The sequence below is a fragment of the Elaeis guineensis genome, chromosome 3 (assembly GCF_000442705.2).
Source record: "Elaeis guineensis isolate ETL-2024a chromosome 3, EG11, whole genome shotgun sequence".
In the NCBI taxonomy this organism is placed as follows: Eukaryota; Viridiplantae; Streptophyta; class Magnoliopsida; order Arecales; family Arecaceae; genus Elaeis; species Elaeis guineensis.
The window spans coordinates 108,947,038-108,971,279 of record NC_025995.2 but is presented as its reverse complement, the minus strand read 5'-3'; the positions used below and the strand labels follow the sequence as shown (position 1 = coordinate 108,971,279).

Sequence of the window (24,242 nt, the reverse complement as noted above, 5' to 3'; positions counted from 1 at the left end):
TAGAAATATATTGGAACCTAGACACCCGAATCTCTCTTAGTAAAGACTTGATAAATGACAAGAACAAGTACACTCAACTTGCGCCAATGGGGGGTTGCTAAACTGGCAATGGCTATAAATGTGAAGCTACTAACCCAGAATTTTGGATTCGTATCAGCAACAAAATAGAAGCTGAATCCATACTTTGTTCAATTTTTCATGTATGCAGACCGGAAAGCACTAATTCAATCACTTTTCAATGATAAATAGTCAAATGCCACTTACTGTTACAGTAAGAAGATGTTTAATTTTGCCTTGATGTTTACAGTTTAGAGATAAAAATGGATGTTTGTATAGATCTTATGTGTATGGGGGACATATGCATATATTAGTTGATAAATAACCCCAACAAGCAGTATTATTTTCAATAAGAACTGGAGAAAAAGAAATACTCTTGGTCGCTTCTCAGCTATACTACCAACTTTCTATTACATCGAAGAGGGAACTAATTTGCGAGCCTTCGGAATTATGATGTCGAAGTTGCTTAGCGTCCACTCAGCTACTTCATCATTGCTAACAAAGATTTCCGTGCCAACATCAAGCGATGGCCACTGTCTCTTGGCCGGAGCCGTGCCTGGATCCTGCAACCAAAGGATAGAGAAGAAATCAACATACCAGTCATCTACTTAATTCGTGTCAACTTTCTCAGAAAGAAATTAAAAAAAGGGTCGTTCGATATAAACATATGTATTAACAGTTCATTTTGATGGCTTTGGAGGCAACATTGGTTTCAAAATCTGGACATGGCCTCTCACAAGCTAGAAGCATGCTTAAACATACTTGTTAAATGTCTGCCGTAACTCCAATTATGTGATTTCTCGCAAATTATGTAATACAGTAGCGGTTAACAACCTAATATACCTTTTTACTATACATAATGTATGTGATGCAAAGCTAAATTCCGCGTCCATTCCATGGTTACTTGCCAATCCTGCATGCCTACTTTTTCTGAAATTTTCCTTTCAGGTAAAACAGTGGAAGATGTTGTGTCAAGAACTATTTTAACTAAATGCTGTTGATTTTGAGAGCTCTGTTTCCCCTCTATTTCAGGGATTCATATATCATAACCAGTCATCCTACTCATTAGTTATCTTTTGTTTGGTATGAAAGATGGACGGAAAGAAGAATGGATAGAGAAAGAAGGATGGATGAATCTTCCATCTATTTTTTCATATATTTGATAAAATATAAAAAGATGAATAGAAATGATTTTCTCCTTTATTTGATATATGAAGAATGAAACGAAGGATTGATGATATTTATGTAACTTTTTTACTAGACTACCTTTTGATAAAAATATTACTATTATTAATTTATAATACTTCTTTATACTAAAAAAAATAAATAATATATAAATTTATAATCATTATAATATATAATTATATAAAAAATTATATAAATAATTAATTTAATTTAATAACTAATTTTATAAATTACATATTAATTAGTTAATTATATAAATAACTAATTAATTAATAATTTAAATAATTAATTAATATTATAATAGTAAATAAAAATAGAGAAATAGAAAATAATTCTAATTATTTAATTATAATGATCAAAATTATGTATTAAAATTAAAATTATTAGTAATAAAATTTAATAGTATATGATTAATATATATATATATATATATAAATATAAATAATATTAATAAAAAAATATTATATTTTTGTCCAAAAATTAATTAGAAAAATTTTGTCAATGTAAAATTTCATCCATTAATGCCAATTCAATTTTTTTTAGGAGGATGTAAATTGATTGGTCAGGATGGATGGACAATTTTTTTTTTAATTTTTTTATAATTTTTTGAATAAAATAATAGATAAGGGCAATCTATCTTTTCAATCTTATCCGTCTATTTTCTCGTGATTTCAACCAAACACAAAGTAAAGTGACCTAAATGCCAGGAATATACCTGCAACCACGCTTGCAATTTTAAAGTTCAAACCGTAGAGACGGCAGAGGCAAATAAAAAGAAGCGAAGGGAAATGAACTGACCTGGTAGAAGTACAGCGAGTGAGACATCCTCCCCACGTCGAGCTCCCAAGTCCTGGGATCCCCCACCCATCCCTCCCCCTTCTTGGTGGGATAGCCGTAGGCCCCCCACACCGGGTGGGGCAGTATCTGGAGGATCTCTTGAGGCTGGGGGTTGCTGTAGGGATCGCAGTAGGAGGTGGGCTGCTCGGCGTGCTTCGCATTCCCCGGCGAGCAGTAAAAGTGGTAGGCGGCGTAGGGGAAGTTGGCGGTGTCGGTCCGGTGCACTTCGGTGCCGTTCGGATAGGTGTGGTAGGGGGGGCACCCGTGGATGTCCTCCGGCTTGCACCATGCTTCTGTCTCTGGGTTCAAGATCATCTCGCTGTACCGGGTGACATCCGTCGTCACGTCACCGTCGCAGGGATCGCCGTTGTTCTTCCAACAGCTGCCCATATCCATCAAGTAGAACTGGCTCTTTGGACCCCCACCCTTCTTGATGTCCAGTGTGATCCTCACCTTGAAGTCTGGAGACTCTGGTATCTACATTCATGTTGATTTTGAGTGCTTAGAATCATGTCAAATTGATATTGTCCCATTTGATTTATGATAAACATGAATTATATTGAGTTTGAATTTTTTTCTGGGAAGCTGTCAAAAGATCATGGAATGTACTTGTAAATTTTCGATCTTTTAAAAAATTGTAAAAAAATAGCTGTATCTGTACCGGAGTTAATTTGAAGATGAGCTTGAGAGGGCACTAAGAGAATAGAACAGCAATTCATCAATGACAGACGGCATTGCAAAATTAATCAATAATATATCGATTCCACATAGTCTGGGACTAATATTTTGGTAGTCTATCTAATAGGGAACTGGTGGATGGTATGTGTATGGATTGTCTGGCCAATGTAAAACGGGCAATTATCTATGAAGGAAGTTTCAGGAGGAGAGTGTTGCAAAATGTTATAGCTGATGGATGTTTTATTGCTATAACTTTTTAAACATTGCTCTGAGACAATTAAACACAGATGGACCTCAGAGGAAAATTTTTCGGGTCAAATTAATTTCTTATTTTTGGCAGCAACGAAGTGATGGAGGCTTCTTGGTAATTTGGACTTCTAGAGCTCCAGAAATGGCAGAAACCGTTCCCCAGCTCGTATCAAGAGGGAGAACTCTGACTGTGGATAACTTGGCAAAAAAGAACTAGCCATATGCAGAAGATTCCCTCTTTTTTTTTTTTTTAAAAAAAAAAGTTTGTAACCTAACTCGTGTGAAGAGATTTAATTGGATGTCAATTTAATTGCTAAAGTGGTTTGGTCTCATTTTAAAAGTAAACGATCGGTAAAAAGGGGGCTGAAATGCACGCTAGCCTGTTCGAATTAGTGGAAAAGAGAAAAAAACAGAGGAAAGAAGAATTTGAATCTTGGATGAAAGTTGCAAGCAATGACTTGAGAAAAACTATATGCAAAGAAACAGGAGATCCTTCCATTCTTTGGCTGGAGTGGCGTGCTTAGTTGAAGAAGTCATAGATTTTTCCAAGCTTTGGCGGGCATCCTTAGAACACCAGATGCGTTTCTGTTGATGTTAACCTCCTACTACAAATCTTTCTCAACCAAAAAAAAAAAAAAAAAGAGAGAGAAAAATCCAACCACTCATTTAATTATGTCAAGAGGCGTTGTCAGGAATCTATCCTTTTCCTCAACGACAACAACAACGCCAATGGCCACAAATGACTGAAAGTCTCGATAGTTCAGAAAATATGTGATCACGGATTTATGAATGCATAGAAGAAACTAAGAGCAAAATTATAGATTGCTTACTATTTTGGTCATTCCTCTGGTTGGATAGTGGTAACCCCCAGAGAACCCGTTGGTAGCATCGGATCTCAAGTAGAGCATAAGCCAGGGATACTTCTTGGAGGTCTTGAGCACATGGTGGAAGGTCCATCCACCCTCTCTCACCTCCTTCTCCCACGTCACCGAGTAGTAGGAGATGTTATTACTAGATTCAGCAAGATCGGCATCAAGCTCGTACGACCCAAAGAGCCTCCCCCTCAGAGTATTTCCATCCAAGGCCGTGTAGTTGTGGAACACCAACGGCTGGTTCATGCACCCATCCCCAAAGCAGGGGAACCCGCTCGGCTGCCTCGGAAAAGGCCCGACCCGCCTGCCATTCTCTGGGCACAGCGCGGCGGTCGTGTCTAGATTGCCATTCTTGAGCATGATCATCCAGAATTGCCATGGCCTTGGCTGGTCATCCACCTCGCATTTCCTCCCCAAGTAGAGCTCCTTCTCGACGGCATAGAGATTGACGTCTGAAGTACTCGCTGGCTGCCCTCCGGGGAATGGATCGCCGACACTGAGCTTGTTATCCAGTTCAGTTACCTCGTGGACTACATCACCACTTTCATCTGTTGTCAGCAAAAAAAAAGAAAAAAAAAAGAGAGCATATAATCCAATGGATACGAGTGAGACCCGGTGAAGGCATTGATAAGCAAAGGCAGAGGAGTTATTGATTAAAAGAAGAAGAAGAAGAAGAAGAAGAAGAAAAGAGAGACGGACTCAGGTCGAAGCAATCGGCGACTCGGGGGCTGCCCATGTCTGGGGCTTCCATTCCAACCTCGTTGCAGAAATTCCAGGCCTCCAAAGCTACCCTCAGTCCATCTCTTCTCATCCCCGGATCTCCCACTGCTGATACCCATTCTCCTCTGGCTTTCACAAGAGAAAAACAGCAGGCAGCGGCCAACAGCGATAGAAGAAAAGAGGCCAAGTGCGATCTCCCCATCGGATGCACGGTAGCAAAATTCTCTTCCTAGATGGACTAAGAGGAATGAAGAAAGTGGATCGATATTTATATGTTGGGACTTTGGGTTTGCTTGTAAGACAGCTTTTCTTTTTCAGTTATGTCATGCCCCAAATTAAGCCTACATCTAGCTCGGCCATATATTCTCCAAAGTATAATCCTAGAATATATATAATATCTGATAATTTAAATCAAAATAATTAATATAAAAAAAAATAATTAGAGTCCATTCTTTCGAGGATAAACATTTTATCTGAAAATCTATATTTTTTTCAATAAATATTTTTCATATAATATTTAGATAAAAAAATAATTTATCTATATTCTTTTATATATTAAAAAATGGTTCAAAAATCTATTATCTACATTCCTTTGTATTACTAATTTTCTGGATAAGTTGCTAAGATTTATATATATTTTTCATAATTTTTTATTATATAAATATTATAATATAATAATATAATATACTATATTATATAAATATTATTATAGATAATAATATATTATATTATTATAATAATATAATATAATATAATAATATATATTATATTATATTATATTATATTAATGATAAGTATAATAAATCAGGAGGAGGGAAGAGAGTTGTCTAGTCAGTCGAGAGTGACTCTAAGGGATCATACCTGACTAGAAATTTTAATGTCTCTATAATTTTTTTTGAACAATCAATTATGACTCTTAAGAATAAAATGGTCATAGAATAATCTTGCACAATCGAAGAGATCAATTTAGATAATTTGACTGTGGTAGAAACATATAGGGAAGAATCAGAATAGTGGAATGAGTCAATTCCATTATCATCTTACCTGCTTATGGTCCCATTTTCAAGTATTTTTAGAATCACCAATTCTTTTTAATGGAAAGGGAGGGCAAATTGAAAAAATGATGGAATTAATTGAGACTTCTCAAGAATCACAAATGAATAACACAATAGAGGGAGCTATTCTTATAATTCTTCCCCAGGATTTGTTAAATCCCTGTCAGGCTCATTTTGAGGCGGATGATTGTGATGAAGATGGATATGTTACAGAAATAAATGATCTAGTAGATACATTCTACCCCAAAACTATCCCACTTAGGATCGAAGAATATGAGCCACCGTCTAGTCCCCTAATAGCTCTTTTATTAGAATCACCAACTGCTTTATAACTAAAGCTTCTTCCTGATGCACCCACTGACACTATTTCAGTGATCTCTAACCAAAAAGCCCAACTTGTAGGTATTCTAAAAGCATATAAAAAAAGTATCAGATGGGAATTTGCTAAAATGAGAGATAATGATATTGAGATGTTTATGATTGATTTTTTTGTATTCGGCACTACATTTGTGAACTGCCTCCAAAATTTATCTGCAGTACTAAAACGATGTATGGAGATAGAGTTAACGTTAATTTGAAAAAAATATCAGGCTTTAGACCAAGAAGGGATTATGCCAAGATATAGAATATTTGAGACTGGAACTGGGGTAGATCAGGTTATAATTGAAGAAATTTTTAAACCATCACCCCCGATCTCGACCCAGCAAATACCATCTCTTCTTGATTGTGATATTTCTAGACCTTGGTATTGCGTGCTTGCCGAGTATACTCTATTAATTCAGACTAATTATCTTAAAGCATTCCATGGATGTTTTATTGCCATGATGACAAGATCTCCTGATTGGCCCTATTCTTTTGAAACCTTGAGGGATGTATCCAAGTTAGTTATTGGTGGGACTCTTTCATAGCATCCGACTGAAAATCTTAAACTTAATGCTTGTTGGGAGGCAAACCAATTTCTTTTCTTTTAATTTTTTTAGGTTTTATAGATAAAGCTACTCCACCTTGAAGATTCGAAATGACATTTTCAAGCCACCTTCAATCTAGATCAGTTTCAACTTCAGAGTAGACTATAGTCAGGTGACATCTCTCCTTATCTTTTTTGCAAATCTTTATTTTATTTTTTTTACTCCATTGAGAACAATGAAAATTAAGTTGAGAGATGAGAAAAATTAAATAATTTAAATTTTTTTATAAAATGATCTTCGAATAAGTGAGTATTTAGTATTTAGGCACACAATTATCCTAGAATTGAGTTAAATTAAGTAAATTTTAAAACAGCAATTGATGTTCATCTAGAAAATTCTTGAGATACTGAGGGATCAAATATTAGAAAAATCTAATAAATGGTTAAATCTAGAACAGAAATCATTCAAGCATTTCTAACTCTCCTTATTAGTATCAAAGACGAGTCCACTTTTTATAAGCATAAGTAGAGTATCTATACGTTCTTTTTTTTTAAAAAAAAGGATAAGTTCTCAACATTGGTCTCCCACTGAGTAACCGAACCACTTTGCCTCAGGAAGCATTGATGTTCACATCAAAAAGTGGGCAATGTAAACATGTCTCTTTCAAAAAAAAAAGAGAGAAAAAAAAGAAAAAAATAATGAAAAAAATAAAGAGAAGGGGGAACAAGAGTTACTTTGCACTTACTTGTATTATAGTAAACAATTTAGCGATAAAAGTAGGAATTGATCTAGAAAAAGCTTGAAAATAATTTTTATTTTATATTTTACCATCATATTAGTGAGTATTAATACTCCTATGATCTATATATCTCAACAATGTTCTTCTGAATATCAATGGACCATTTAGAAAATTGCTTAATAAAATATCCATTTCAGAGTATGACGATATCTAATACTAATTCCTTTCTTTACTCGAGAACGAGCAAAACTCAAGTTGGGAGGTGTGATAAGTATAATAAATATCCTAATAAAAGTATCAAAATATATACTAATTAATTTTTATTCTTTAAGAATTAATATTTTTGCTTGTGTTTTATAGGAAAGATGATCATCAATGAAAAGAGTCCGATTCATAGGTTAAAAGAAAAAAAATTGGAGCAAATCAGACTTAAAATAGATCCTGAATGGAGACTCAAATTCAAGCTGAAATTGGATCCAAAATCACTCAAAAATCAATCCAAAATAACCTTCAGTGTATGGTGGATTGGCTACTCGATCCACGAGTGGTCCACAAAAACAGACGCAGCTTACAAGATGGTCCATAGACCAGTGTATGCCTAGCCTTCACGTGGCTCATGGGAATAGTATTCCTGGTCTTTTATCATGGCACATGAGTGGAGCAGGTTGAGTTTTATGCGATCGAATGGTTTGCATTGATCCTGGGTTTGATCGGATGGTGGAGAGCGGTTGCTGACTGAGAGAAGAGTTCTGATGGCACGATCCAACGATCGAGGTTCAAATTGGGGTTTGATCCAACAGCTGGGAAGACTGCCGACCTGATCTAGGAGTGTTTTAAGTTGTATTTGGGCCATTGGATGCTGATTGGACGGTGGACATGGGTTGAGGCAATTTGAATGCAATTGAGAGTCGAATACCACTTGAATTCAATCCAAATTTCACTCCATTTAAGGGCCTACCATGGAAATCAAAGGAGATCATCCAGGGAGAGTGAAAGCAGGGAGCACTGGTGCAGGCAGCCATAGTAGAAGTTTTTTTCTTTTACTTTTTAGTTATGTTTTAGGATTTGAGAGAGGGAGAGTGAAGAAGGAGAGCGCTTCAGAAAGAGGAGGTGCTGTGATAGGATTCTTAATCTTCCAAAGGATGTATCCAGTCTAAGCCATGCTTGGCTAAGGTGCAGTCTATAGGAGACTACAGATGTCGTTACATACTTTTGTATATTTATTTTCTATTCTATGCAATTAATAAAATACTTTCAAATCCTATTTGATTTTTTTTATGCTTGATTCCTGAATAAGTTACCTATAGGTAGGATGGATCATGATCTTGATAGGATATGGTCCATGCTCAGCAAAAGTAATCTATTCTAGGATGTAATATTTATATAATCTATTAGGATATGTACAATCTAATCATTTGATAGTCTATACCTGTGGGACGAGCCATGATCGTACTCAGCAAGATAGCCTATGTTTGAGATTTATTTGTAAGACTCCTAATCGATTATGAATTTAACTATTAGAAAAAAGATAAATATCAAAATTTATGTTTATGATTATCTAAAAATCGAAAAGCATCTTTTTTATTATCTATTTCTCTCAATTTCATCTTTGATTTAAATTAGTTAGTTTTAATTAAACTATTACCAACTTTTTAAGAATCAAATTTTTTCTTTTGCTTAGTTAATTGCATCTCAGCCCTTTGATCTTTAAGGAATGGATCCTGATTCACCCTAACTATATAGTAGTGAATTAGGTTTACTTTTAACCATCTATGATAGCAATCAATTAATATCTCATACTAGTATAATATAATATATAATATTATTATATATAATAATATATATTATATTAGTATATATAATTAGATATAATAATATAATATATTATTATATTATATTATAATAAAATAATATATCATATTATAATAATTAATTATAATATAATATAATATAATATACTATATTAAAATATAATATATTATATAATATATTATTATTATTATAAAATTAAAGATATATTAGGAATGAATTAAAAAAATTATTTTTTCAATTGATGCAAAAGTGATTTAGCCATTCCCTTATTAGGTAGGTAAGATTTTCTTTCATTTCATAGATAACTGGTATTCGTAGAAAAGTAATTTATCCATCTTGAAAAGTATGAAAATATGGATAAGTTGGTTAATGAAAAGTTGATCAATTTTTTCATGATATTTATCTACACAAAAAAAGAGGCCCTTTAGATAAATAAAATATCGTACTACTTATTGATAATTAGAGTTGTCAAAAAATATAAAATTCAAATACCTCTAGTGCAAAGGTATAACTATTACTCTTTTGTCAAAAGTCCATGATCAACTTCATTCGGTTGGGTGTTCTATGGCTCTAAAAAAATGGAAGTGATAATGTGAGCTAATAACTCAATAAGGATTTTCTAAGCATATACATTAACATGAATATGATATTAGTTTTTTAATAATATATAATTGGTAAAAAATAATAATTCATATAGAGTTCGATTAGGCTTTAGTCAATTGGATTTGAAGCTAAATCTGATTGACTTCTGCATGATCTAATCTGCATAGATCTTCATGCAAAGAAAAAGGTTAACAACAATGATTTGGATTTAGAAAAAATAAAAAAAAGTTAGGCCATTAATATGATGAAAAAATATTGAAAAAAGTCAGACTATTAATATTGATAGGATAGAAATATATAAAAAAATTAAGTCATTAATATAGATAGAATGCAAAGAAATATAGAAAATCAATTTATTAATTCTGATGGGATGAAAAAATATTAAAAAATAGGCCATTAGTGCATATGGGATTGGGGTGGGTTTGCGGTTCAATTCATTTTAAAGCTTTTCTATTTATTTTATTTTGTTTTATTTGGGACACATTTATGTTTATTTTAGATAGATTTGTATTTATTTCAAAGAGATATATCCCAGGTTTATGTTTATCCTTTTATATTTATTGTGAGGAGATGAAAAGTGACTAGTCCCACTATTAATACAGATGAGACAGATCATTTTTCGTCTTCTCATATATACGTAACTTATATAAGATAAACATAAATTTTGGATAGGATAAATGTAAATCCCTTTAGAATAAATATAAACTTGTCTAAAATAAATACAAATAAATTCAAAATAAATAGAAACAAAATAAATAGAAATGCTTCAGAATAAATATAAGCTCCGTAGGATAAATATGAATACTCTAGAATAAATATAAACTCAATCCAACCCTCATGCCATTTGCATTAATGGCCTTTTTTATACTTTTTACATCCTATCTACTTTAATGGCTTGGTTTTTTAATTTTTTTAACCCCAAATAGAGAAAAAAATGGTCATTAACTTTTATTTTATTGCATGGAGATTTATGCAAATTGGGGGGATCGAATGGTGGGGCACTCGATTAGATATGGCTCCAAATCTGATTGACCTTATTCTAGTCTTCCTCATAATTTATATATTAACAATCAATGAAAGAGCATTTATGTGACCATCGCAATAAAAATACTAGTATGTACATTGAGCTTCGCCAGTATAACTACTCAAATGTATACGTTATACCATCAAAACAATAATTTCTAATATGCTTATCATACATTGCTAGATTAACAATTCCATATAATCTGAATTTCAATTGAATGATGATTATTATTGTAACCATCATTATTTTAACTATTGTTATCATTGTTATCATCATCATCATCATAATATGATTATTGTATATCGGATCCAACTTTTGATATTTAGACTGTTCATGATCACGTACTCATTGTTGTATGCCATATTCCTACTTCTGGTGAGACCATACCCAAGATGCCGAGTAGTTTTATTCATTACAAGGCCATACTCATCATCCTAACTAGTCTATATTCTCTAACTTTAAATCTTTCAATTACTTCTAGCATACGATGCAAAATGTCCATAATCATATGGGTAGTTGTGGTTAAAGATCCTCGTCTTTTTTACTAGCAAAATTCAACCCCATGTGTCAACTTAGCTCGTCGGACATGTAGGATGCTTGGTTGACTGAAAATCAATTTCTAGTACCATAAAATTCAGAAACCATGCTCATTATTGATTTAAATAATTATGCTCCAATTTTCCTAAATTTTTCAAGATCTAATTTCTCAACTCCAGCCCTATCATAATAATAATAATTAATTTAGGATAATTAGTGGATTAGATTTTACCATAATTAGGAGGCTGGAGAGAGATCCCGTGCTGATCCTCTTTGGGTATCAACCACTTCCCATCTATAATTAAATCAATCTCAGATTAGAAAATTAGAAGAGTAAAGTGAACATTACTCTTATACTAGATTCAATCATTGGGTTGGTGCAAGCTGGGTTTGGCTTGACCCAAGGGAGAGAAGGGTAGAGAGAGAAAGAGAGAGCGTAGGACCTGGTCCATTTTTGTTTTTTTTTTTTTTTTTTTCTTTAAGAAAAAAGGTGAGAGCAGGGGCTCAACCTGATCAAGAAGGAGAGGAGAGAGGATCGTTCCTCTTCTATTGGAGGAATGGAGGGCCATGCCATCCTCTAATCGGCAGCGAGCAGCAAGGAGAGTCTTCGGCCTCCTTCAAAATAGAGAAGTCGCGAGAAAGAAAGAAAGAGAACTAAGTTTGGGGTGTACCTGAGTCGAGGAGAGATGAAGAGAAAGGAGAGAGAGAGAGAGAAGAAGAGGAAGAAGAAGAGAGGAAGAAAGGGAGAGTGTGGGGAGACAGAACGCGTGTGGGCGCGAGAGGGTGCGTGGAAGTGAGAGGGAGCGGCGGAAAAGGGGAGAGCGCGCACTGGGGCTCGAGGGCGCGGGAGCTCGATGTCGCACGAAACGCAGGTTAATTCCCATCTTCCGCTACTTGGATGGTTATGGGCACCGCGCATACAGGCGGACCCGGGTCCGGTCGGTCCTGTTCGGCCATAGCTAGATCAGGCAGGGGTATCACGAGTGAATTATGGGTCGGTTAGATGGTTGCCCTCCATCATTGGACACTCACAAGAGGGGCCACCGGCACTTCTATATTAGCTAGCTTACAGTCCCATATTATGCTTGGAATGAGATTTCTTAAAAAAATATTTTATTTTATTAATTTGTTAATATATGTTTTATATATGTGGATTATAAGCTAGCTTTGCGTCACGGAATGCTAGCGGTTGACATAAAGCAAAAGGCAAAATTATAGTTTTATAGGTCCGAGGTTCACTTGGTGTAATAATCGGCATGGATTTACTAGGATTTAGGAGAAGATTGATCGAGTACTAGCTTCGGCTGATTGGATCCAGCACTATCCTGGGTACTCTTCGAGCAACTACCTAGGATTGCCTCAGGTCATTGCCCTCTTCTTGGTTCGACGGATGGCCTGGACTGACCTAGGGCATCTTTTCGATTCGAAAAATTCTAGATCTTTTATCCGAGACCTTGAGACTTGATTTGGAAGGTATGGAGGATGCCAATCCACAAGGATGCGAGATACAGGGTGACTCGTAGGCTTAAGCTGGCCAGATGTAGACTCCTCAAGTGGAACCATTGGGAGGTGGGTGACATCTTCCGATAGATTGAGCGGGTTGAAGCTGATATTGAGGAGCTGTAGCTGAGGGAAGAATGGGGAGGTGGCTTACCTGAGCATGAGTTGGGAGAGCTACGAGATAAGCTCTCTGAGCATCACTCTCTCCTGAGACAGCAGGAGATCTAATAGAGGCAGAGGTTTAGGGTTCATTGGATTCGGGAGGGAGATCAGAATATCAGGTTCTTCCATCAGTCTATCATAATTTGAAAATCCACCAACCGCATCAGGCAGCTGCGGAGGAGTGACAGTGGTGTCATGGTTGATAGTGGAGGGATCTGAAAGAAGATCTTTCATTTCTTCAAGGACTGATGGATGAGGTCGCTGGGTGAGGATTGTCTCATTTTGGATGCTCAGCCAATGGTCTGTATTACTGCATAGGAGAATGAAATTTTAACTAGACCCGTATCTTCTGACGAGGTGTGTGAGGCCCTCTGATCTCTTAGAGAGAACAAAGCCCCCGGACCTGATGGTTTTTCTCATCTCTTCTTTCATCAGTACTGATCGATCATTTGGGAGGAGGTAGTGGAGACAGTGCAGGTGGCCTTTGACCACCCTCATCGCGATCTCCTGTCGCTCCGTCTACCGCCTCCTACTCCTTCAGAAACCATCAAAACTGAGCTGCCACCTGAGCTCGAAGCTGGGTTCTTCCTCCTAAGAATCTTATTCTGAAGAATCATCGTAGTGACCTCGTCCAGCTTGATGGTGCTCTTCCCTACTAGAAGAGCAGTCACCAAAGACTCATATGAAGGGAGAAGTGATGCTAGCAAGACCAGCATCTCGATCTTTTCCTCAACTTTCTTGCCAATGCTGAGGAGGTCTGTGAGGATCTGGAAGTGGCTGAGATGCTCTTGCACGCTCTGTCCCTCAGTCATCCACAGCTGATAGAACCACCTCCAAAGAAAGAGTGTGTTGGTGAGAGATTTCATCATTTACAACTCCTCAAGCTTCGACCATAGCATCATCGGAGAAGTCTCATCAAGCATATGGATTACCACCTCATCCATTAGGTACAAATGAATCGTACTCACCATCTGCATTTGGAGCCGCCTCCAATTCTGCACCTCCATGGTAGTCGATTTTTTTTTGCACAAGAGAGCATCGATCAACCCTGCTGGATGAGCATGTCCTTCACCCTTGCCTGCCACAAGAAGAAATTACTCTTTCAATCAAATCTGTTGATCTCCATCTTGATGATCCTGTCTTCTCCATCTTCAATCTTGCTCACTATCGCCGCAATCTACATTCTGATACCGCCTCGCTCTGATACCATTTGTTGGGGATGTTTGGTCAAGACACCACCTCCACAAGATCTTTTCGATACCGGACGTCGCAGCAGAAAAAAATAGAAATAATCAAATATGTGGATGAGCCAAAAAAGGCTCGCCTCCATGGGGCATGCAAGCTTTACTATGAGAAAAGAAGAAAAATTACAAGAGAAGATCACATCCTCAACCCTCGTACACCCCATCTCTTCCTCACAAGAAGCTCTTCCTTACAAAAGTTCTCTCTAGGAAGATCCCCCTGAACCCCTGAAGCGATCGCTATCCGCTGCCTGATAGTCTGCCTAGAGCACTCTGCCTGCTCTCTGTCGGCATCGGCACCTCATCTTTGCTGTCGCTCTGGTTCTCCACCGAATAATCAACCACACTTCTCTGTACTGTGAACAGGGCTTTTAAAGTCTTAAATCCGTGAGAAAACAGGAATATAGACTCCTCACAGCACCCAAAAACCTCTCTGAACCCTCAGATCACGATCGGTAGTGCTCTAGACCATCGAATCGCATCATGGTCCAAAAAAATCCCGTAGACCGTAAGAAACTATATGAAAATGCCTATCGATCCATGGTGGACCGTGAGAAATCAAGAGAAAATATCCTCTCGATCCACGTGGGTCTTCATTGACCGCGTGAGGCATAACATGCGGGCCGCACCGGCGCACGCCCGTGTGGGCTTGGGCCGTGCCCGCTCACGCGTGCTCGGGTCTAGGCTGCGCACCGTGGGCACCCACGTTTCCACACGCTGGGCCACGCACTCACGGCAGGACCGCTTGCGGCATGCTACTGCGAGCGGGAGCACCCTTGCGGCCTACCTCCATCGCTCCGATTTTTATGTCATTTTCAATTGAACGTATCTTCTTCATCTGGACTTCATTTGGACTGATCTTGAACTCGTTGGACTCCATTCGTTGTCGCAAATCTCACTGTAGACTCAGTGTGAATCGAATCTCGAAACGTTAAATCTTAATAAGAAGAATGAAAATAAAAATACAATGCAACTAACAAAAAGAGATCATAACGGATAACCATTTGACATAAGCTAATTTGAGAATAGAATCGAAAAAAAGGAAGATTTTTTGCATTGTTTTTCAAGCAACCACTGCATCATCCTATCACGAAGAATTCAGATGAAGTGCAACAAGTGAAGCATATGCTCCATCGGGTATCTCCATCAGCGTCTCATGTCGTCCTTTCTCGGCAATCACTCCATTCTTCACGACTGCAATTATATCAGCACCCTTAATTGTTGATAACCGATGAGCTACAACAATAGTTGTCCTTCCAACCATCACTCTGTCCAAAGCTTCTTGGACAAGTCGCTCAGACTCTGCATCCAAAGCGCTCGTTGCTTCATCAAGCAGAAGAATTCTAGGGTCCTTGAGAATTGCCCTTGCGATTGCTATGCGTTGCTTCTGCCCACCTGATAGCTGCACCCCTCTTTCCCCGACATTGGTGTTATATCCTTCAGGAAGACTTGATATGAACTTATGGGCATTTGCTGCTTCAGCAACTGCAATGATCTCCTCTTCAGCTACCTCCCCTTCCTTCCCATAAGCTATGTTGGCACGAATTGTGTCATTGAATAAAACAGGCTCTTGGCCTACCAATCCCATCTGTTGTCTCAGCCAATTAATATTGAACTTTTGAACCTCCACTCCGTCTAACAAGATCCTACCAGAATCTGGGTCATAGAACCTTTCCAGTAGACAGATAACCGTGGATTTTCCACTGCCGCTTTCTCCAACAAGTGCAACACTCTGCAAGAAATTTAGAAAGTAAGCGTCAAGATAAAGGCATCTATGAACATTAATAATGATAGTGAAAAACAGCAATAAGAACTTACCATAAATGATCAACATATAACATGAAACTATATGAGTCTTATAGGATTGGCTATTATCTATATGAGTTTTGTTCCTAGTTACGTAATTTATTGGTACACCGGTTTGGTTCGGTTTTTGCAATTCACAAAACTTATAGGTAAAGTGGGGGCAAAAGGTTATGACATGGTGGTGGGCTTTTGGTGGTGGCAGGTGTTTCAAGGGCATCTGACCAGACAAGAGTGCAAATTATTTAATCTTCAAATTATTCACCATATAGGAAAGAGGTTGCTCAAGGAGAGATTTTAAGGTATGCTCTTTTTTGAATACAAGGAAACTAGTAGGCTCAAAAAGCCATTGAGGGGCTTTGCTCAGAAGAAAAAGAAAAGGATAATTGAGGACTGTTTAGAATGTTGTGATCTTGTTGGCCTTTCTAGATGATTATTTGTATCTTTAACCCCCTTAGCTAGCTATTTTAGAGAAAAAAAGGGGAATGGGGAGTCGAAATTTTGCTTGCCAGTGGACTGACTCATAATGATTCGAAGAATATAATTAAATTACAATAATATATACAAGGAAGATCAAATAGATAAGAACCGAGGGGGGAATTTTTGGGCAAGATCTGGAAACCTAATCAAGATTAGGGAATATTTGAAAAAGAATAGTGCAAATAGTTCTGATTTTTTGCTGATTTAAAACTCTCTTCTCCATCTCCATTGGAGAATTATGGTGGTTTAGCAAATCTTAAATTTGATCAGATACCTTTCCAGAGGGAATTTTCAAGCACAAGTCTCTGAAGATCTGGATATGTGGACGACTAGGATAGTTGAAGCTGATATGTTGGAACTCAATTTTTCCATTCACATTTGCTAATACTGTCCCCTCACCGGTGCTTGAATCAATCTTGGACTTCCGATCAACAATTGCAAAAATAGAAGCAGCCGAATCCTTAGCTTTATTGGTATCTGGACCAAGTGCGCTTGACTGTGAAACTCCTTGGGCTGCCATTGTTAAAGCAAAGAAGACCTGCCATTTACAAAGGAGTATGTGAGCGCAAGGTAAATTCTTAAAGAGAATTAAGGACAACAAGAAGAATAACCATGCAACTGACCCTGAATACATCTCTAAAGGATGCATTCCCATTACGCACAAAAAGTGCTCCAACATAGAAACAAATAGCGTAGGAGAAATAAAGCACCAAGAATGAGAAACCTAAACCCAAGCCACTTATAATTCCCCGTCGGATTCCACTTTTTAAAGGAGTTTCACATTTCTTTTGATAGGTATCCATAATCCTATTTTCTGCACAGTAAGAAGCGACTGTCCGAATACTGCTGACTGCATCATTTGCCACTTGACTTGCTTCTTCATACATTACCTGCAAGAAATCTTACATTCACTTTAATTGGTTTCCTCTTAAAATCCAATTGGACTTCTTTTACCAATAATCATGGAAGCACACATAGAGTTGAGCAATACCTTGGCGTCTGCACTGACTCCCTCAAGCATCCTAACCTGTGCATACCCTTGCAAACTCAAGAAAGGTATCAATACTAGGACTATGAGTGAAAGCTTCCAGTTTGCAACCATCGCTATCACAAGCCCTGTGACAATAGTCGCTAGATTCTGAACAATCAGTGACAAGGAATCCCCTACAAGACTTCGGATTGTTGAAGCATCCGCTGATAGCCTTGCCCCTATCGCCCCACTGAGGAAAAAAGAAGATTGCAAATGGTTATGGAGGGATACCAAAGTGAGGCAAAGTGCCATATTTGAGTGATATGCATTGAAACATGACGAAGAAAAATGTACGAAGAAAGTGCTAAGAACCTGGAATTTTGAGGCTCATCAAACCAGCTGATCTCTTGGTGCACCACGCTCTTAAATGATAGGGAGCGTATACGCTCAATCAACTTCCCGCCTGCCACTCCAAACAACACGTGTTGTATAGGCACAACAAGGAGTGAAATGCCTCCCAAAAGTACAAACATCAGTGTCCAAAATACAGATTCTTTACGGAGCATCTCTGGCGGTTTATAGAATATCTCGATGGCAGTCGAGATCAACAGTCCAAACACTGGAAAAATCACTCCGTTACCAGCTGCAGCGATGGATCCTCCTAAAAGAACCGGAATCTCTGGCTTGTTCAGATAGGCCAGCCGTCTGAGAGATACTTGCTTGTCCACTTGATCATTATCGTCCTGTTTTTCCTTGAGTTCATCTTCTATAGGGCCATCCCCCTGGAATTCCACAGCACCAACCAAACCAAGGGGTATAGCGAAAGAATGCCTGCCGCTTCCACCATATGAGGAAGGTCTACTGATGGATCTTCTGAAGGAAAACCGATAACTCTCAGATCTGAATGAAGATTTTCTTGCATCAGAACTCGAAAATAACTTTCCCAAATCCTCTGAAGATGCTCTTTCTGCTTGTTTATTAGCCTCTTGCAGGCGTATGAGTTGAGAATAAGCCCCATCAGGATCTTTGATCAACTCTGAATGTGAACCTGTTTTGCATAACATGTATCACCTAGTTTTAGTACCGAAGTTAGTTAAGTGCACTTAGCTGTGTCTTTCTTATTCTTTTTCTTTTTGACTTTCACTTACTATAATGGATATGAATCAGTGTGAAAAAAGAACAAAACAAAAACAAAAGAGACTTGCCCAGCACTTGCCTTGCTCTACTAATTTTCCCCGATGCACAACTGATATGGTATCAGCATTTTTCACAGTGGTCAAGCGATGGGCAACAACTATGGTGGTCCTGTCTACCATGATTCTCACCAGTGCATCTTGAACTATTTTCTCAGATTCAGCATCCAATGCACTTGTTGCTTCATCTAGAAGGAGGATCTTAGGGTTTTTCAGAATTGCTCTAGCGATTGCAATTCTTTGTTTTTGTCCACCGGAGAGTTGAGTTCCATGCTCACCAACCATTGTATCAAGTCCCTGCAAGAGATGACCATGTATCAAAATAATTAACCTTTTCAAACTATACTGAACACAGCAATGGTAGGAGAAAACTGATTATGTAATAGAATGTGAAGCTAAGTCTTTTTACATCAGGCATCGTATCGATGAACTTGGCAGCATTAGCAAGTTCAATTGCTCTGCGAATTTCTTCCTCTGTCGCACCTTCTTTTCCATAGGAAATGTTCTCTTTAATGGTGGTCGTAAACAAGATTGGTTCTTGGCTAACAAGTCCAATTTTTTCCCTTATCCATCCGAGCCTCAGTTTCTTTATGTTGACACCATCTATCAGCACTTCCCCAGCTTGAGGATCATAGAATCTCTCTACCAAACTAATCACAGTTGACTTTCCACTACCACTCTCTCCAACTAGTGCCATAGTGGTCCCACTTGGTACATGCAATGAGAAGCCATCAAATATCAGCTGATCAGGCCTTGCTGGGTAGCGGAAGTAAACATCCTTCAGGTCAATGTCACCCTTGATATCTTCTAGGACAATACCACTCATGTCAGAGGCATCAATCTCTGGTCTTCGATTGATTGTCTCGAACATTTTATATGCAGCGGCTTTCCCTGCTGCAAATGCACTCACAGATGGGGATGCCTGACCTAGGGCTCTGTTGCAACGCCAGTTTAAAAGATGAGATCATTATAGACATTAGTTTAAAAGATGAGATAATTATAACTAGAAATTTGGCTGTTGAAAGGATTGAACAGACATATACAAATCTAAAACTATAATAAGTGAATAGTGACTTACATTCCACCAGTCATAATAGACATTATAACATTAATAACAGATCCACCTTCATAGCCATTCCCAATTATCAACTTGGAACCATACCATAAAGCTAACCCATACATGCAGAACACAATCAACAGAACAAAACCAACTCCCAGGCCAGAAGCAATTCCTTCTTGAACAGTGGATTTGTATGCATTTCTTATGAGATTGTTGTACTTGTCGATGGCATGCTTCTCACCGGTGAAGGAAACAACCTAGAATATGCGTGGAGGAAAAGGAATTAAGAAAACATTCATAGTCTGCAAAATTCCTTTTTTTTTTTGGACGCACATGACATGAGACAAATATGTGCGCTTACAGTTCTGATGGATCCAATTGTTTGTTCAACTACAGTTCCGGCTTCAGAATATGCTGCTTGTCCACGGCTTGAGATTTTGGCCATTGTCATGGATAAGGCTGCAACAGCAATGACAATAGGAGGTATACCTGACAGCGTTACAAGTGCCAGACGCCAGCCTGCAATGAACGCTACAATAAAGCCACCAATGAAAGTTGCAACTAGTTGTAAGAACTTCCCAACCTGCAATTAGAAACAAAATAATCGATAAAGGAACATTTCAAGGGATTCATCTCATATCTAGTGGATAGAAGAAGCTCTCATAATATTGACAAGTAGATTAAGCCTAGAGATACAAATGTTTATAAGAGATACGTACAAATGAATCTACATAGCAATTGTATTAATGCATAGTTTAAACATAAGTTTGATTTCCTTTTTTTTTTTTTGTGGTCTTTAAAGAATGGGACAAGAAAATTTGGTTTTAAAGACTGCTCAGGCTAAACTTCAATAAGAACTGTTAAGAAGTAATTTATCATGCATAAAAATTAAGGAATCTTCTTTTTCATTTAGGAATCCTTACTAAAAGACAGAAAAAGGTTACATGCACCCAATTCTCCCATGCTATGCAGAATGCAAGCCGGAATATATTTCATATAAGAATTAAAAAAGGTACATTTGGGGTTGCTAATATATAAAGTTTATTAAATCTTCACTATGTCAATAATATCTGACCTTCTCACCAATGGCCTCTTGGATGAGTATGGTGTCCCCTGACATTCTTCCAATGACTTCCCCAGTTGATGTTTCGGTGTCAAAGAAAGAAATATCCTGTCTCAATATGGTTTTGAGGTATAAACCACGAATTCGTGCAGCCTGTCTTTCTCCAGACACCGTCCAACATGACACCTCTGCCGTGAAAAGTTCATATTGTTGAGGTCCATAATATGAAATTAAAGTTCTATCCAGCTAATTTCAGGCAGAATGTATAACGATATCTAAAAATGATGAGTCAATATGCAGCACATTTATCATTACATCCATAAGACAGCATCTCTTTCGAGGAAACTATGTATAGGAATCAATAGATATAGTTAGACTACCTGCAATTTGCTTGCTCAAACATCTAAGCCTACTAACTGGCGCATGATTAATGATGTCACATGTATCTGTTTAGAACAGAATAGTTTGATAATTGGAGATGGGCTACGAAATGAAAAAAAGAATATGAGTGGTAAAACTATCCCAGCAAAAATACTTAAAAAGCTGGGAACTGCCTGCTCGGAGTGGCACCAGAAAGGAGGTTTTTGTTGCGCAAAATCATATTGCAATATCTATCTACACATCCATGTGTATTTCTGTCCATCAATTTATTATAACCATGCAATCTTGGTTTCCGTCTATCAATTTATTATACATGCATGCATAGTTGGAGACACAAACACCAATAATTCATGCAACTTGCAAGGGCAATCACATTAATCGAGATAAAATAAATGGCAAAGCACAGAGAAGGGGAAAAAATAGTGCATGGTATTGCAGCAATATATAATATTAAGTAACCGTACACTTACGTAGAAAGGCAGCAACACCTGCCGCAGCACCTAAATAGACAAACTTTACGACCACCTGAAACAGAATTACAACCCAATTCAGATTAGAAAGCTTCATTGATGACGGCGCGACATGCTTGACAACACATTGGCATGCTTAAAACTACAAACAACAAGCAATTGTTACATCAGAATACCAAATATATTCATATCCACACCAAAATCAAGGTGTTCCTTTTTAAAACTCAATCAAGAAGTAGACATGCAAAAGAATTAAAAGAAAGACAAAAAGATCCATTCTTGAAGAAACAGATTTTCAATTCACAAGTCCAGCATATATCATATTTAGTGAAGCAAAGTATGACATAACAAGTTTCAGAACATCATGAAACTATAAATTTCAAATATATAAAATAATTAAATGAATTTTCTCCACCTAATTGAAAATGAGTCGACGATTTTTACGGCTAGTATCTTTCGGTAAGAGGAAAACAATTGAGACAGGAATGCACCCATCAACTAAAAACCAAGAATAACTACGAGAATCTGACCAGCCAGTCATTTTTCCGCTTTTGAAGGAAACGAAGATCATTTTTTAGATCTTTCGCAACACCAAAAAATCTCCAATCAGAAAATCAAGAATGACATGATTGCATTGTTCGCATACTATATTTAGTAGTTCTAATATTGTATAAATCATGCATATATACGAACATCAAGAACTCACAAAGAATTGAGGGAAGAAGTTAAAAAGAATCGAGAAAAAAGGCCATGGTGTACATCGTCGCGAGAACAGTGGGACAGGGCACCAACCTTGGACACCTTCTCGACCACCATGTCCCTGTCGTTTGCGCCGAACGCATCCACGAGCTCGCCGAAGATCTTGGTCATGATCGGCATCGCCATCCCGTTAAAAAGCGCCCCGATCGTGGCGAGCACCATCAACACCACATCTTTCTTGTCCGCAAATGATAGGAGCTTAAAGAATGGCACCGTCTCATCTCCTTTGTTCCTCTCTCCGCCGCCGTCTCTCGCCATTCCTTCTCTCGTCGACTCCCTTCCCATGACGTCCAGGTTATACTACGCGTTCATAAGTCTCCCACTTCTCCTGGACATCGTCGCAAAGGCAAACAAATAAAGAAATATAAAAAAGAAGTAAAAAAAAGAGGGACGTGTAAAGAAATTAAAGGGAAGGGATGGACGGGATAATCTTGAAGTCATTTCTTGTACCTCCCATCTCTCTTTATTTCCTTTGCTCGAAGGGATGGGAACAAGCGGGAGGGAGGAACGGGGCGGCCTGGGAGCGAGCGGAAAGTGAACGGGGAAAGGGTGACGCCGGTTCGAGCGGTTAATATAGAGGGAGAGGAGGTGGACACGTGGAGAAAATCGAGCGGGCCAGAGGATCCGCGCGGGGGGACTGAGGGGGAGGGGGAGGGAGAGGCGGATCAAGTAATCACGCGGTTTTTCAGAAAAAAAAAACAAAAATTAATAATAATAATCGCTCGGAGATACGGGACACGCGATGCGCAGCGCCCGTCCACGTTCATCCCAGCTTCCCTTCTTCTAGAAGACCCGGCCAGCTAACGTCAAAACTTGCTCTTCTATTGCATGAGGCAGGGGGGCACCATTCTATCTTTGGACTAAATCTCTCTATTCTAAGCACGAATTGGAGCATGCAATTGTTGAGTTCCTCCTACCCCCTTACAAAGCTTTGTATTCTTTTATTTATATTTAGCTAGACAGGATATTCCTTCTAGAGAGACAGCAATGAGTGGGTTGGATACGAGATAAATTAAAAATCTGTTAATTCAAACTTGACCCATCTGGTAGACGGGTCAAAAATCAGTTAAGCGATTATTAATAAATCTGGGGAAGATCTCTACCTCCGCTTACATTAAGAAAAGAAAAAAATGTGAATTGGAGAGGGTCCTCAATCGAAATAAATCATGAGAACAATATAGTTGGAGGAGTCAACAAGTCAAAAAAAAAAAAAGTTATATGCCCGATATACATTATGCAATATAGTATTGTGGAGAATCACATTTTCAAATTCTGGTTTTATAATACAATATATTTTTAAGGGTTTGATGCAACTAATTTGATAGCACATGTTAGCTTCAGATTTGCTTAGTTGCATATATATACCCGCATCAAGTGAAAGACATGCATTTTGTTAAGCAAACTTTACTCCTGGGATTTTCAGCAATTTGACAAATGCATCATTAGTACCATAGAAAGGGTGTGCTGAATCTTGCTATTGGTTGACGTCATCCAGAACAATAGTTGGAGAAGTTAATAAGCAAAAAAATAGTATATGCATGAGATACATTATGCAATATAATATTGTGGAGAATCACATTTTTTGAATTCTGGTTTTACAATACAACATATTTTTAAGGGTTTGATGCAAGTAATTTAATAGCACATGTTAGCATGAGATTTGCTTGGTTGTGTAGATATACTCATTCATCAAGTGAAAGACATGCTTTCTTATTAAGCAAACTTTACTTCTATGGCTTCAAGCAATTTGAGCAATGCATCATTAATACCATATAAAGGGTATGCTGAATCTTGCTTTTGATTCATGCCATCCAGAACATCTGAAAAATGGAAATATTTTTTCAAACGTAACTTCTGGTCTTATTTTTCGTGAATTTATCATAT

The 24,242-nt window shown here is 37.6% G+C and overlaps 2 protein-coding genes across 3 annotated transcripts; both read right to left on the bottom strand.

Moving 5' to 3' along the window:
* Positions 1 to 339: 339 nt before the first annotated feature.
* LOC105041441 (uncharacterized) lies at positions 340 to 4,923 on the bottom strand. 2 transcript variants are annotated; one of them, XM_073254327.1, is made up of 4 exons: positions 4,529 to 4,923; positions 3,837 to 4,431; positions 2,041 to 2,556; positions 340 to 620 (listed from the first exon to the last, which is right to left on the bottom strand). In XM_073254327.1, exons 1-4 carry the CDS (start codon positions 4,798 to 4,800, stop codon positions 468 to 470), a joined length of 1,536 nt encoding a protein of 511 aa, XP_073110428.1. In that variant the 5' UTR covers positions 4,801 to 4,923; the 3' UTR covers positions 340 to 467. The 2 variants fall into 2 exon arrangements, with proteins under 2 accessions (XP_073110428.1, XP_073110427.1); XM_073254326.1 differs by having other exon boundaries at positions 3,837 to 4,426; positions 4,578 to 4,917.
* Positions 4,924 to 15,212: 10,289 nt separating this feature from the next.
* Positions 15,213 to 22,893, bottom strand: LOC105041030 (ABC transporter B family member 9). Its single transcript, XM_019849178.3, has 13 exons — positions 22,809 to 22,893; positions 22,392 to 22,686; positions 21,600 to 21,654; positions 20,761 to 20,936; positions 20,047 to 20,268; positions 19,704 to 19,942; positions 19,035 to 19,560; positions 18,649 to 18,922; positions 17,805 to 18,480; positions 17,454 to 17,682; positions 17,086 to 17,352; positions 16,737 to 17,000; positions 15,213 to 15,911 (listed from the first exon to the last, which is right to left on the bottom strand). The coding sequence occupies exons 2-13, from the start codon at positions 22,641 to 22,643 to the stop codon at positions 15,267 to 15,269; spliced, it is 3,825 nt and encodes a 1,274-aa protein (XP_019704737.1). The 5' UTR covers positions 22,644 to 22,686; positions 22,809 to 22,893; the 3' UTR covers positions 15,213 to 15,266.
* Between the last annotated feature and the right edge of the window lie 1,349 nt (positions 22,894 to 24,242).